We start from the raw sequence: 12,842 nt of genomic DNA, 5'->3' as shown, positions 1-12,842 counted from the left end.
AAGTCTGGGGAAGTAGATGACGTCAGAAAAAAGGGAAATACACAGCCAGCTCCAACTGAAGGGAGTGGAGATTAATTTAGTGCCTACCTGGAACAAAACCCACTGGCACTGTGGACTGGTTGGCCAGATAACTGGGAACAGCTTTCTGCCTCTTGGGTGTAGGGAATTTGTCGTATGTCAAGAAGAAAGGCAACAAGCAGTTCAGTTTCCTTCCTGTACGGAAGAGGAAACAGAACCTGGAGGCAACCAGACTATTAGCAGCAGAAGGATCACAAGACACGTCAGTGCAAAGGAGGCAAGTATTGTACCCGCCCTATTGTGATCACGCTCAGGTTATGCCGGTTTTGTTTTTGAGCTGACTGATAGGGAAGTGCCTTCCATTGCAGAGAAGCTTTGCTTCTCCACGGCAGGCCCTTGACATTGCATCATGGAATTCCACCTTCTGTGGCAGAAAAGATGGGACCTGGGGACCCATGCTGTTGGGGCTGTAGGTTGGTGCTGGCAGCCCTGCTCCTGCTCCTGACTCTTAGCCTTGGTCTCTACCTCCAAAAGAAAATCAGGAGAATGCTTTCAGCCCTTGCTTTCTTTCTCTACCATAAACCCTCTGAAGGCCATTCTACCTCAACCTTCCCTCCCAATATATCCATTTTATACTATCCATGGATTGCTGTACTTCTTTCCTGTGCCTTTGCTCACACCGTTCCCTCCATCATCTCCACATAAGCCACATTCATCCTTCAAGGTCCCAGCTCAAATTTCACCTTTTACCAAGGAGCTTCCCAGATTTCTCTAGTAAAAATTCTCCCTCCCATGTGTTCTCAAGAAGGAAGGAAGAAAAGAGGATACATGAGTGTTTATTTAAACACTTGATCTATTTCAGGTATTTTGCATATGTTAATCATATGAGGTAGATATTGCCCCATTTTACTTGTAAAGGTAAGATCCTGAGAGTTTGAGCAGTATGAATAAGGTCTACTAAGTGGTGGTGCTGGGATTTGAAAGTAGACAGTCTGACTTCAGAGAACAACTTTCCAACCTACCACATTTGGTCTCCTATTAATTTACTAATGTAAATTCACTCCTGGCATGGGGTGTTTTGCATATAGGAGCCTTTAAGTTAAGTGTGACTTCGAATTATCTTGCTTCCTCATTGTGTTTCTCCAGTACCTGTGACAGGATTCTCCCTGTCTTAATCATACAAGAATTGAGTAAACGGGGGCAAGAGCTTCTGCCTCCCAAATCAGCCGGCTCTGGTTCCACTCAGGTCTATTCATCACCAGCTGTCAGGACCTGTACTTTCCACGGGTGAATGGTCAGGGCTCGCTGGTATGAATCAGCGAGATTTAGGGTTAGGGTTACATACCTGAAAGAATCAGGTATGGCTGCTTTCTGTAGTGTGGGTTTCCTGAATATAGTTAAGTGAAGGCTGCCAGCCTGACATCTGCCAGGGATCTTATTGTAGTTTCCACCACCCTCAGAAGGATGTTGCACTATATTCACAAAATTTTAGAATGTTAAAGCTGAAAAGGGATTAAGAAATCACCTAATCTAGTGATTTCCAAACACTTCTAGTTGTGGGTCTCTTTGTTTAAAAGTGGCTCTTTCTAGAAATATATTTAAGGCAAGGTAAAGTAAAACCTGTAGTGATACCTCCCCAAAACATCTCCTTATAAACCCCTAACACGGAGGAGCCCAGCTTGAAAAACATAGTCTAACAGATGAGGAACCTTAAGTTCAAGTCTAGTGATGACCAAGGCTGTAGAGCCCACTAAGTTAAAAAACCAGTACCAGGACCTTCTGAGGTTGTGGAATCCCGTGCTTTCCATGAAGGAGTCCTCTTTACACAGCATTTCTAGAGGCCATTGTGGACAAAGGCTGAACTAGGTGCTACGAAGATGCCAAATACGAACAAGACCCATTTTCACCCATTCAGGAGCTCACAATCAAGGCTAGTTGAAGACCCAGGGACACTGAAAAAATAACACACGCACTTAACTATGGCTTATAGTTTCCAAGTTGATTTCCGAGACTGAGAAGGGCGTCAGCACCTTGGCCAGTTCCGGGGTGCGGGAGCGGTGAGGGTCTATCCAGGTTGAAAAGCCCGGGCTTCGGGAAGGGAAGGGGCATGAGGACGCAGAGGTCGGCCCCAGGTGGGGACTATGGCAGGCGGGGCACCGAGACCCGGCACTGTCCACTTGGAAAAGGGGTTGCTCACAGACTGGCAGCTGAGCGATTCTCCACCAGTTATTTCGCTCAGTCCACTCCCATTCCAGCCTCTGGCTGCCCGGGGAGGGTCGGGGGTGTGTGGAAAGCTTCGGGGGCAGCCTTCCGCCCGAAGGGGCGGGGCTTGCGGCGGAAGTCCTTCCCAGGTCCGGTCACGTGGGAGGGGCAGGACGCGAACGCAGGTGAGTGCCGGGCGATTCTCCTTTCCCGGCTCAATTCGTCGCGTGCCTGGAGCGCCCAAAGCGTATGTGACCGGTCCAGGCCCAGAGAATGACAGGCCCTATTTCTGGTGTGGAGTTGGACTCAGGAAGGATGCGGGCTGGTTCCGACTAAGAGTGAATGTGGGGACCGACCAGGCTCTGGGTGAAAGAGCAAACATGCCCTTAGGAGTGTCTCGGTACGGAAGTAGGCCCCCCCAGGTGGCTCTGCTTCAGAGATGGGGTGGCGGGTGACTGCCACCGAGATTCCGCAGCCGCCTACAGCCTTCCTCTATTACCTGCTTGCCTGAGGCGATCCCTGTGACAGGAAGCTGTTCAGGAAGCATCCCACCTGAGGCCTCTCCCCTCTAGGACATTTTGGAAGCGGGTTGGGAAGAGGGAGTGGGCATGAAGGAAAGTCAAGCGTCTCTTTAATTGTGGGGAGGGGCAGTGGGGGTGACCCCCCCCCCTCCTCTTGGCTTGACAGGAATCATGGCACTCTGGCGGGCATACCAGCGAGTCCTGACCGTTCACCCGTGGAAAGTACAGGTCCTGACAGCTGGTGAGTGAATAGACCTGAGCGGGACCAGAGCCGGCTGATTTGGGAGGCAGAAGCTCACCCCACCAAACCTCCCTCATTTTTTGCTTCTATTGAGCACCCTTGAAAGGTTGGCTGTCTCTCATCCGAAGTTGTCCCCAGTCCTTTGGAGGGTGGGTCCCCAAGGTTGTTCCTAAGGAAAGGGTATACAGAGCTGTAAAGTAGGATCTGAAAGTCCTCAGAAAGCTGAGGAGTCATCCCTTCGGGTTAAAGGCATTCCCCCAGGAGGCCTTAACTTAGAAAGCTAACAATAGCACACGCCCCTCTAACATCTTAGAGTGTGCAAAACACTTTTCAACACATTATCTCATAGGGTCCCCACAAAGATCTGTGAGCTAGGATCCCTTGAGTCCACGTTAGATTACACACCCAATAAGTGTTGGGATCAGGACTCTTAGCCCAGTTTATTTTTCTTCGTTTTTTTTTTTATCATGAAATAATATCTTAACATACAAAAGAATGGTTAAGATGTGTGTACAGTTTAAATAGTATTAAAACTGATTACTCTTGTATCAGTACCCAGCTTGAGAACCCTTGAGCACCTATCCCTAACTCATACAAGCCAAGAAATAATTACTTTCCTGAGTTTTGTTTATACCACTCTTTTGCTTTTCTTACAGTTTTACTATCCATGTATGTATGTATCCCCAAACAATACACTAATCAAGGATTTATGTTTACTCCAAATCCAGTGATTGGATAGCAACCTAACAAAGGTAACCCAGTGACTTACCTGCATTTGTTACCATCTTTATTTTTCACCTTAGCTAAGAAGGGAGGGGATGGCCCAGAGATACGTAAGTTTTACAGGGGAGAGGAGTAGAAGGTCTATGACTGTTGGGGTAGTGCAAGAGTGATCGGGTTAAGATGGGATCTTGCCTATGTTTAGAGGAAGGGAAGGGGATTCTAGGGAGGACCATGGGCTTCTGAGAGAAAGACTGTTGGGAGGAGCGGCAGGCTATGAAAGCCAAGGAGGAACAGTAGGCCTCTTACTGGAACAGCCCCACTTCAGCACTAGAAACTTCACTGGGTGACTGGCCAAGGGATGGGCGATTTTGCCCCTCCCTGGGCCCCTCTCCAACCTCTGTGCCCAACCACCCCATGTCCTGTCCTCAGACTGTCCATCAGCCTGCATGACTCACCTGGTTGCGTGTGTGGTGACTCATGCTGGACTGTGTGGCTGTGATGGGGACTGACACGCTGGGCCCTCTGCCAGCCTCAGACTCCCTCAGGGCCCTTCACTGCTGGAAGGAAGGATCCCCCTCGTGGCCATCAAGAAAAGAGAGGGAGGGATAGTCCTTGTGTTTCCCTGCCCAAGGGGTGTGCGGGGGACAAGGGGAGGAGCTGTCCTTCAGAGGGCCCCTTGCACAGATATGTGGCCGAACTGGGGTGCGGGTCTGTCGGTGCCAGAGCCCGCATCATCTCTGTGTGGCCCTGAAGCACTTTCTAGGTAGCACTTTTCTCAGACCTCTTTCCTGCTGCTAGTGTATTTGGATCAAACTACAAATAAAGGGAGAAGGTGGGTTGAGCTCCCCAAGGTGGGTTGAGCTCTGTTTTTAGATCCTAGCACATTGCTTCCCATGGACCCCTGGGATAGCTCCTCACACTGGAAGACCGAGTAGAGATTTCAGACTTGGAGTTAGAAAAGCATAATTTGAATTTCAGAGTCGTAGCCCCCAGTAGCTGCCCGAACAGAGACAAGTCAGTAAACCTCTTAGAGCCTCAGTTTCCTCGTTCAGGAGTTGAGTTGCGTTAGCTGACCTCACAGAGTCAGCGTGAGGGTTATCTCTGTGAAAAGGCTTTAGAAATAAAAAAATGCTTAATAGACATAAAGGCTCCTGGGCTTGGCCCTTTCCATGAGTGTTGTCAACCCACACACAACAAGCTGTTCTTTTTTTTTAGATTTATTTATTTTTTAGGGAGAGAGAGAGCGCACACAAGCGCCCAAGGGGCAGAGGGAGAAGGAGAGAGAATCTCAAGCCGACTCCATGCTCAGCACAGAGTCAGATGCAGAGCTAGATCTCACGACCCTGAGATCACAACCTGAGCTGAAACCAAGAGTTGGACACTTAACCGACTGCGCCCCCCAGGGGCCACAAGCTGTTCTTTTTTCTACTGGTGTTTTGGCTGCGTTTGTTCCATTTGCCTTAAATTTGAACATGGGTGACTCTCTCAGCCTTGGTTCTCTAACAGCAGAGCCTGGGGCTTTGGTGCAGGTACTTTGTAAGGGAGTAGGAAGTAATCCCATGGGGGAGGAGGGAGAGGTATAAGGAAGATCAAATTGCATACTGTTTAGGGTACCTGGCTGCCCCATCCCTTAAAACTGACTGAGAAGCTCTTTGAAACGCCTCTTAGGACTATAGGGGAGAATAGCCTTTTCTGGAGACAAGAAACCTTTACCCACTAGTTCTCATCCCACATTGGTAAAAGGTTTGCCACCTGGGATGTCAACACCTGTGTACAGTCCCCGGCTAAGGCATCAGCGGGGCAGCCCCGGGTGTGACCCAGGGCTGAGGCAGGATTCATCAGGTTGAGCTGCAGCAGTGGCCAGAATAAGGGAGAAGTGAATCAAGATCTGAAATGGTTCAAAAGAAGTGCCTGATACGCCTAGTGTTGACCCAGCTAAAGTCAGGAACAGAGCAGCCTGGGAAAAGGTCCACTGTGTGTTCTGCAGAGCCTGAGTCAGCCTTTTCGCGTCCTTTCTGGAGGGCCCTTCCAGTCTCCAGTGGGCCCCAGGCCCAGCTCCATCCATTTTTGGCTGCTCTAGTCCTGCTATAGGGGGGCAGCTGAGCTGCAGACGCTGGTTTCCCTGGAGTCTGACTTCTGCCAGGATGTGAGAGCTCAGCGGGCCCTGGAGCGTCCAGTCCAGCCCTGATACCATAGAGCAGGAGACTGCGTCAGGGGTGGGGGTGACGTGCACTGGGGTCCCCATGGCCAGCAGAACTGGCCTCAGAATGGAGCACACTTCCCAGTGCTCTGCCCTGCACTACGGGGCCTCGGAAAATGGTGTAGCCCCCGTTGGTCTGGGCTTACATACCTGACAAGCTGTAGAGCCCTCTGTTTTGTCTCATTTTCTAGCAGTAGGACAGCTTTGGGCCAGGAATGGATAGAGCATTTAGAGCGGTCCCGGAGGATGCACTCTCCCCTCTCTCTGCTAGGCTTCAGTTGCCTCTGGGGTCTGTCAGAGCCAACCCCCAGCCCAGGCAGCCTTTTAATTGTGGAGACTTCTGGGGAGGGGTGAGTCAGCAGCACCACTGGCCCCATGCCAGTGGCTATACTTGTCGCCCCAGGCCTCTGATACTCAAAGACACACTTCCTGCTCCCCATTCCACCTTGCTGCCCCTCAACCTTTTTTTTTTTTTTTTTTTTTTTTTTTTGGACAGAGAGAGACACAGCGAGAGAGGGAACACAAGCAGGGGGAGTGGGAGAGGGAGAAGCAGGCCTCCCGCTGAGCAGGGAGCCCGATGCGGGGCTCAATCCCGGGACCCTGGGATCATGACCTGAGCCCAAGGCAGACACATAATGACTGAGCCACCCACACGCCCTAGCCCCTCAACCTTCTCATCTTCCATTAGCACTTTATTTTCTTGCAACTATGACCCCATACACAAAAGCCAGGAGAGGAACAAAATAGGAGATATAGGGAACTAGGAAGACGGTGTGGAAGTTGGGGCTTTTCCACTAGTGGGCAGCGGGTGGTCCCAAATAGATTGGTGCTCAGGCAGCCTACCCCCCACCCCCTCACTCCCCTGAATCCGGTGGCGAGTGACGGCATGAGAACTGGCACCTACCCAAGGGTATGATGTCACGCCTGCGCCAACGTCTGCCTGCTGGGCTCCACGCCCAGCCTGGCATTGGGCATCACTGCCTGGCAGCCCCTCACCCTGCCCCATCAGGGCTCGGGCACTACGTCTCTGCAGGTCTCCGGCTCCAACCCCCTGGAAATAAGGCCAAGGCAAGGGGAGCCAGAGCACCGAAAGATCTAGACCAACCAAATATGTCAGGAGGACTCAGTTGGGGCCTGTTTGGGCTCTGGCATTGGGGAAGGTAGAGTGAGGAATCTGAATGTCAGCTCTTCTTGATCGAACTCACTTGGGCCAGAGATGCGGGCCTGCTCTGTGCTCAGACCAAAGCCTTTGACTGCCCTGGAGGTGCTGCAGGCCCAGCGCCCCGATGATCTATGGGCAGAGGAGGAACTGCGGGGCATGGCTCTGTCTGAAATGGGCAGGGCCGGCAGGGTCTCCAGAGCTACAAGCCCACTCCGTCTCACTGCTGCCCTTCTGCCTGATGCACCTGGTCTGGGGTCCTGGAGTCCGTCTTTCTCAAAGGCTGCTGGCTCCCCGGACTGTGGTTATCATTCCTGCTCTGTCTTCAGCTTGTTGGGTGACTGTTGGCAAGCCACAAAGACTGAAAACACACACCTCCCTCTCGTTGTGACTGTTGTGACCTAGGAATATTGCTGCTTGCCCTCCCCACAAGGTGACAAGGAACAGAGAGGGTCACCTCCTGGGCAGCAAAAGACAGGAAGTGCATTAGTCCAAGAAGTGTCTTTGACTCGTGGCCTTTGGGGCCTTGTTTGGGCAGGTATCTCCTGCAAGTAGAAGCCAGAGGCCTCTTGGCGCCCCTGACCCCTGCGCCCAAGTCTCCGCCCCTTCTGTGGTTCCCGAGCCTCCTGCCCCTGCTTGAGAGAAGGCCTGGGTTCAGCCCCACTCTCCTTCTTACCAAATAACTTCATCTCTCAAAGACGTTAAAAAGAAGTGTGACCCTACCTCCCAGACCTTTCGTGAGGATTACGTGTGTGAGAGCCATTTGTAAACTGTAAACATTTTGCCAAAGTAGAGTGTCAAACTGTTAGGTCTCTTCATTTAAGAAGCGACTGCCTTCTGTTCCGCCCTCTGCGGGCCTTCTCCGGGTACCCTTGCCTTTATGCATGGCCATGGCAGCAGGCCCTCCCTGGGGGAGGTGAGGCAGGAGGTAGGGAGATGAGTGCCAACGGGTCCCCACACCTTGAGCCTGACATGTGGGCCTGTGGGCTACTCACGCCCTTCTTGGAGTGGGCCTGTTGTTTGGAGCAGTGCATTTGACATTTTTCCTTGGTTGGTTTTCTGAGCACCTGCCAGGCCCTTGGTTAGGTGTGGCGGAGGATAAGAGAACAAAGATGTCTAGGATTGGGGCGCCTGGGTGGCTCAGTCAGTTGGGCGCCCGCCTTTGGCTGGGGTCATGACCCCAGGGTCCTGGGATCGAGCCCCTCATCGGGCTCCCTGCTCAGCGGGGAGTCTGCTTCTCCCTCTGCCCTGCCGCTCCCCCTGCTTGTGCTCTCGCTCTCTCTCAAAAAAAAAAAAAAAAAAAGATGTCTAGGATCCTGTCCTTGCCATCTGGGAGGTCGTGGCTAGCACATTCTGGGAAGAGCCTCCAGCACTTTGAGAGTTTCAGGGAGAGAAGAGTCAGGACTGCCATGATGGGTGGCTCCCCCGTGGCCCCAGCCTTCCCCAGCTGCCTTGGATGCGGCTCCTTGGGGACAGGGCCTTGCGGAGGGTGCGGGGGAAGGGCAGTGAGTGTGCAGCCAGCATGGACGTCAGAGCCCGCTCTGTACCAAGGACTAGGGTTAAAGAATGTGTTTGCCCAGTGCTAATTGAGGGCACAGGGACAGTGGTGGCTGTGGGGCTGGAGAGGGGCTCTCATTACTCAGTGAGACAGACAGGCGAGCCGGAGATCATCTGGTCACTCCCAAGTGACCTGTGTGTGTGTGTTTGCTGGAAACCATCACGCCACCGTAACTGATGGGGGGGCTCTGTAAATAGTGACAGTTTCTATCTTGGTTTCTGGGTGTGGGTGTCTGACTAGGGTTGCTTGGGACGGGGTGTCTCTGAGTGAGGGAAGGGGAAGCAGGTACAAAGACCTGGGGGGTGGGGATGGGAAATGGCTATAATAAATATTGTTCGCTCTGTCTGAGGTTGTGAATGTTGGGGGGAGTCTGGGTTTACCTGATTGTGCTAGGAGGTGACCAGGACTCCTCCTTGTGGGGACTCTTACCAGTTCAACCAGTCATCTTCCTGCCTGGGACCATGTAAGCACTCATGCTTTAGAAGAAGAATTATTCTTGCTGTCCTTCACAAAGAGAGACCCCCAAGACGAAGGTGAAGGACACTTTCCAGGGTCTTGCCTGGGACTGGGGGAAAAACCCCAGGGCTCCTTACCATTCTACACATGATCTATCTACAGTACGGGTCCTGGAAAAATCACTGTGTAGGAAATCAAGCCACCTGGTTCTTGCCTTGATTCTGCCACTTACTGGTTATGTGAGGTCCCAGACCTTCATTTCTATACCTCAAAAATAAGGAGTTTGGATGGAATTATCTGGAAGGCTTTTCCAATTCTGATAGTCCATGATTCTCACCCCCCAAGCACCTTAGATTCTCCTTTATCTGCAGTCTCTGACTGTGACTTCCCTTTAGGACTCTGTGCAGAGGCTGTGGGCCCCAGCCTCATCAAGGCTGCTCCTCCCAGTTTCTAACAGGACACTTCGAAGCAGCAGTAAAGGACTGGCCATTTGCCCCAGAATTAATCTCTTAGGCTCCGAGTGTCAGAGCCTCATTCAGGGACTTCCTTCCCTCCCTGGAATGGCAGCCCATCTCCAGGAGGTATCCTGACAACACCTGTGTCCCCTGCGCAGGGTCCCTGATGGGCCTGGGTGACACTATCTCACAGCAGCTGGTGGAGAAGCGAGGTCTGCGGGGGCACCAGGCTGGCCGGACCCTGATCATGGTCTCCCTGGGCTGTGGCTTTGTGGTAAGTTCCATCCACAGCTGGGCTGCTGGAGGACTGGACAGTGGTCCTAGTTCCATGTCATTCTTTAGTTTCCCTTGACCTCTCTTACATCTAAGCCAACCTCGAGCATCTGCTTCCACTGGGATTTGGTTTCTAATCCTTGAGAGAAGAGCTTTGTGATGCAAAAGGCAAGTGGTCCCCTCACCGCACACCCTCTGTCCTCCCTGGGATTTACTTTCAGGGCCCTGTAGTAGGAGGCTGGTACAGGGTTTTGGACCGCCTCATCCCCGGTACCACCAAGGTAGATGCACTAAAGAAGATGCTGTTGGATCAGGTGAGCAGAAGGAAAAGGGCCTCAGGAAGCATGAGCTGGGCTGGGGGAGGGTGGGGCTTTAGGTGCTCACAGAACTTTAATTTCTCTCCCCTAGGGGGGCTTCGCCCCATGTTTTCTGGGCTGTTTCCTCCCACTGGTAGGAGCACTCAATGGCCTGTCAGCCCAAGACAACTGGGCCAAGCTACGGCGGGTGAGCTGGGCAGGTGGGGGCAGTCTCCGGCTGGCGGCCCGGCAGCCCAGGGCAGTGAGGCCGGCTTTGTGGGGAGGAGCCAGGTGGGATGCAGCCAGAGTCCCAGGCTCGGGAGAAGAGGAGCTGGGGGGTGGGGGCTGTGGTCGGAGTCTGGTCTTTGAACAGCCGCTGTGTCCGGTGTGCTCTGCAGACTGGCACGTGGGCGCTGCGTGGAAGTGAGTGCATGTCAGTTTGTTCCTTTTGTCTCCTCAGGACTATCCTGACGCCCTTGTCACCAACTACTACGTAAGCGCTGACGCCGCAGCTGCCTGTTCTCCTGTTTTCTTGAGTCTGGAAGTGCCCAGGGACGGGGGTCCTCCTCCTGCCAGAGAAACCCCTCAGTTGGGGTGACTCTCTCGTCCCCAGTGTGGGCACCATACTGAGGGAAGCACTCACCCAGTCGTTCACCTTGTTCTTGGCTGCAGAAGCTGGAGGAAGACCAGCGAGTCTGGAGGTCGGGCGAGGGAGGCAGCCCCCCAACCTTAACCTTCTTTCTCTTGTAGCTCTGGCCTGCTGTGCAGTTAGCCAACTTCTACCTGGTCCCCCTTCATTACAGGTAAGACACATCCTCACCCCACTCTCCAAGGAAGGTGCACATCACAAACAGCTGGACACACGGTGATTCTCCTTTCAACCTTGAATCACTTTTGACCCTCCCAGAACCCTGCCCTGAGCAGAGTTCCTCAGACTCTTGAGAACTTCTCTTCAGAACTTCTTATTCTTTAGAGAACCTATCCCAGAACCTGCCCACTGACCTTCTTTCATCTTCCTGAAGAGGCTCCTGCTCACAGCCCCGTCTCCATCTCGCCTGAGCTCTCCCCTTGGATGGCAGGGCTGCAGGGACAGTGCCGGGGGGGCAGCAGCGTAGGCAGACGAAAGGGCCCGGGAGGAACCTAGGCCTCTTAGTCCACTGCAGAGTACTAGTCTACCTCAATAATAAAGGTAGTTGCTGAAACCACAGTAGAAAATACAGTGGAACTCCAGATGAGTAGGTAAAATTGTCGGGGGTGAAAGGGCATTGGAAACAGGGAACAATACAAAACTCTTCAGAGGGGACTCTGAACACCATAGCTTAGGGGAAGACTTGTGGACCAGCTTCTCAACACTAGGGTCCCTGCGACACTCTTTGAAACTAGAGAAAGGCAAATTGACAGTAAAGAGAAGGAGGTGCTACTTTTCATGGCAGGCAGGACGTTTTTGGAAGATAAAATCTCTTCAGCTGGTAAAGGTGCACAGAGACGTGTGTTCGGATGGAGCCTGCACAGGCATGAATAAGGGCCACACTTGGTGAGATGAGCATGTTCTACTCTGAGGCTCTTGTCCCGGAGACAGAGCTCGGGCGGCCGCAGAACCCGGCCTGCTTGTCCTCTGGTCCGAGCCGCCTGTCCCTCCCTCGGGGCTGAAGGAAGGAGAGCTCGGTGTGGACGTTCTCAGGGACAAGCCCTCCTTATCCGTAGCACTGGTCCAGCTCCCCGCCCCCCGCCAACGCTTGCTCTTCATTCTCCATCGTCCTCACTCCGCCACCGCCGCCCCTGTTCCGTAGGTTGGCTGTTGTCCAGTGTGTCGCGGTCATCTGGAACTCCTACCTGTCGTGGAAGGCCCACCGGCTCTAGGCTGGCCTCACCCCGGTGTCTGCGCGGGCGGTGCTGCAGCTTGACCCCAGCGCGGTCGCATGGCCTCCCTGAAGTGGGCACATCGCTTTTCCTGGGGTTCCGTGGCCACTCAGAACTTAATGGGCTGAGCACCTGACTCCTTGTGAATTCATTACAACCTTTTTAATGGTCTCATCCCACCACATGGTAGGCACTCCATAAACACGTATGGTCTCATCCACTGTAGCTCACACCCGTATCCCAGAGCGCCCTCGCCCCCACTCTTCACAGGTACATCTGCTCTCTAACCTTCCCAGCCCAGCTGGAGCTCTGGCTCTTTGGGGGCCCCAAAGCCTTATATGGTGCCTCTGCAGATCGGTTATGTATGTATGTAGTGCGAAACCTGCTGAGGTGATGTGGAGGGCCCAGCAGAAACCTGTGGGGCAGTCAGAATTTCTAGAGCCGGAAAGAAGTCTAGAGACAACCAGTCCTGATCTTCCTCTACGGATGAGCACACTGGAGTCCACACAAGTGAGGTGACCTGTCCACACCACCGACCAGTGGCAGAGTGGAAACTGGAACCCACATGCTATAGATAAATGTTGGTGTCCCCACCAGAATTCATCTGTTGAAAATCTAATGCCCACGGTGATGGCATTAGGCGGTGGGGGCCTTCGGAGATGATTAGGTCATGAGGGATTCGTGCCCTTTTAAAACAGCCCCAGACAGATCCCTCACCCCTCCCACCATGTGGGGACACAACGAGAAGGTGCTGTCTATGAAAGTTAGTGAGTGGCTTCTCACCCAGTACATCTACCAGCGCCATAGGCTTGGACCTCCCGGCTTCTAGAACTGTGAGAAATAAATGTTTGCTGTTTATAAGATACCTAGTTGATAGTAC

General features: G+C 52.9%; 1 protein-coding gene across 6 annotated transcripts; it reads left to right on the top strand.

The window, feature by feature from the left end:
- The first annotated feature begins 2,364 nt into the window (after positions 1-2,364).
- MPV17 (mitochondrial inner membrane protein MPV17) lies at positions 2,365-12,827 on the top strand. Of its 6 annotated transcripts, none has more exons than XM_025867929.2 (8): positions 2,365-2,405; positions 2,908-2,982; positions 9,692-9,807; positions 10,028-10,120; positions 10,215-10,310; positions 10,563-10,595; positions 10,853-10,905; positions 11,893-12,827. In XM_025867929.2, exons 2-8 carry the CDS (start codon positions 2,913-2,915, stop codon positions 11,960-11,962), a joined length of 531 nt encoding a protein of 176 aa, XP_025723714.1. In that variant the 5' UTR covers positions 2,365-2,405; positions 2,908-2,912; the 3' UTR covers positions 11,963-12,827. The 6 variants fall into 6 exon arrangements, 5 of the variants coding, with proteins under 5 accessions (XP_025723714.1, XP_073753262.1, XP_025723715.1 ...); XM_073897161.1 differs by having other exon boundaries at positions 10,563-10,696; XM_025867930.2 differs by lacking the exon at positions 2,365-2,405 and adding an exon at positions 2,427-2,467.
- Positions 12,828-12,842: the final 15 nt, after the last annotated feature.

Source organism: Callorhinus ursinus, unplaced genomic scaffold (assembly GCF_003265705.2).
Source record: "Callorhinus ursinus isolate GAN/ISIS: 27379988/994484 unplaced genomic scaffold, GSC_fseal_2.0 scaffold10, whole genome shotgun sequence".
Classification (NCBI taxonomy): Eukaryota; Metazoa; Chordata; class Mammalia; order Carnivora; family Otariidae; genus Callorhinus; species Callorhinus ursinus.
The sequence above is the reverse complement of the archived record's forward strand: the minus strand, read 5'-3'. Positions and strand labels throughout refer to the sequence as shown.

What these genes read in the sequence shown, in the direction of transcription:
- MPV17 (XM_025867929.2), top strand. Translation starts at nt 2,913, where the DNA reads ATGGCACTCTGGCGGGCATACCAGCGAGTCCTGACCGTTCACCCGTGG. An exon ending in CCCTGGGCTGTGGCTTTGTG is followed by an intron (nt 9,808 to 10,027) that starts GTAAGTTCCATC and finishes ATTTACTTTCAG; the next exon opens with GGCCCTGTAGTAGGAGGCTG. An exon ending in CTGGTCCCCCTTCATTACAG is followed by an intron (nt 10,906 to 11,892) that starts GTAAGACACATC and finishes CCTGTTCCGTAG; the next exon opens with GTTGGCTGTTGTCCAGTGTG.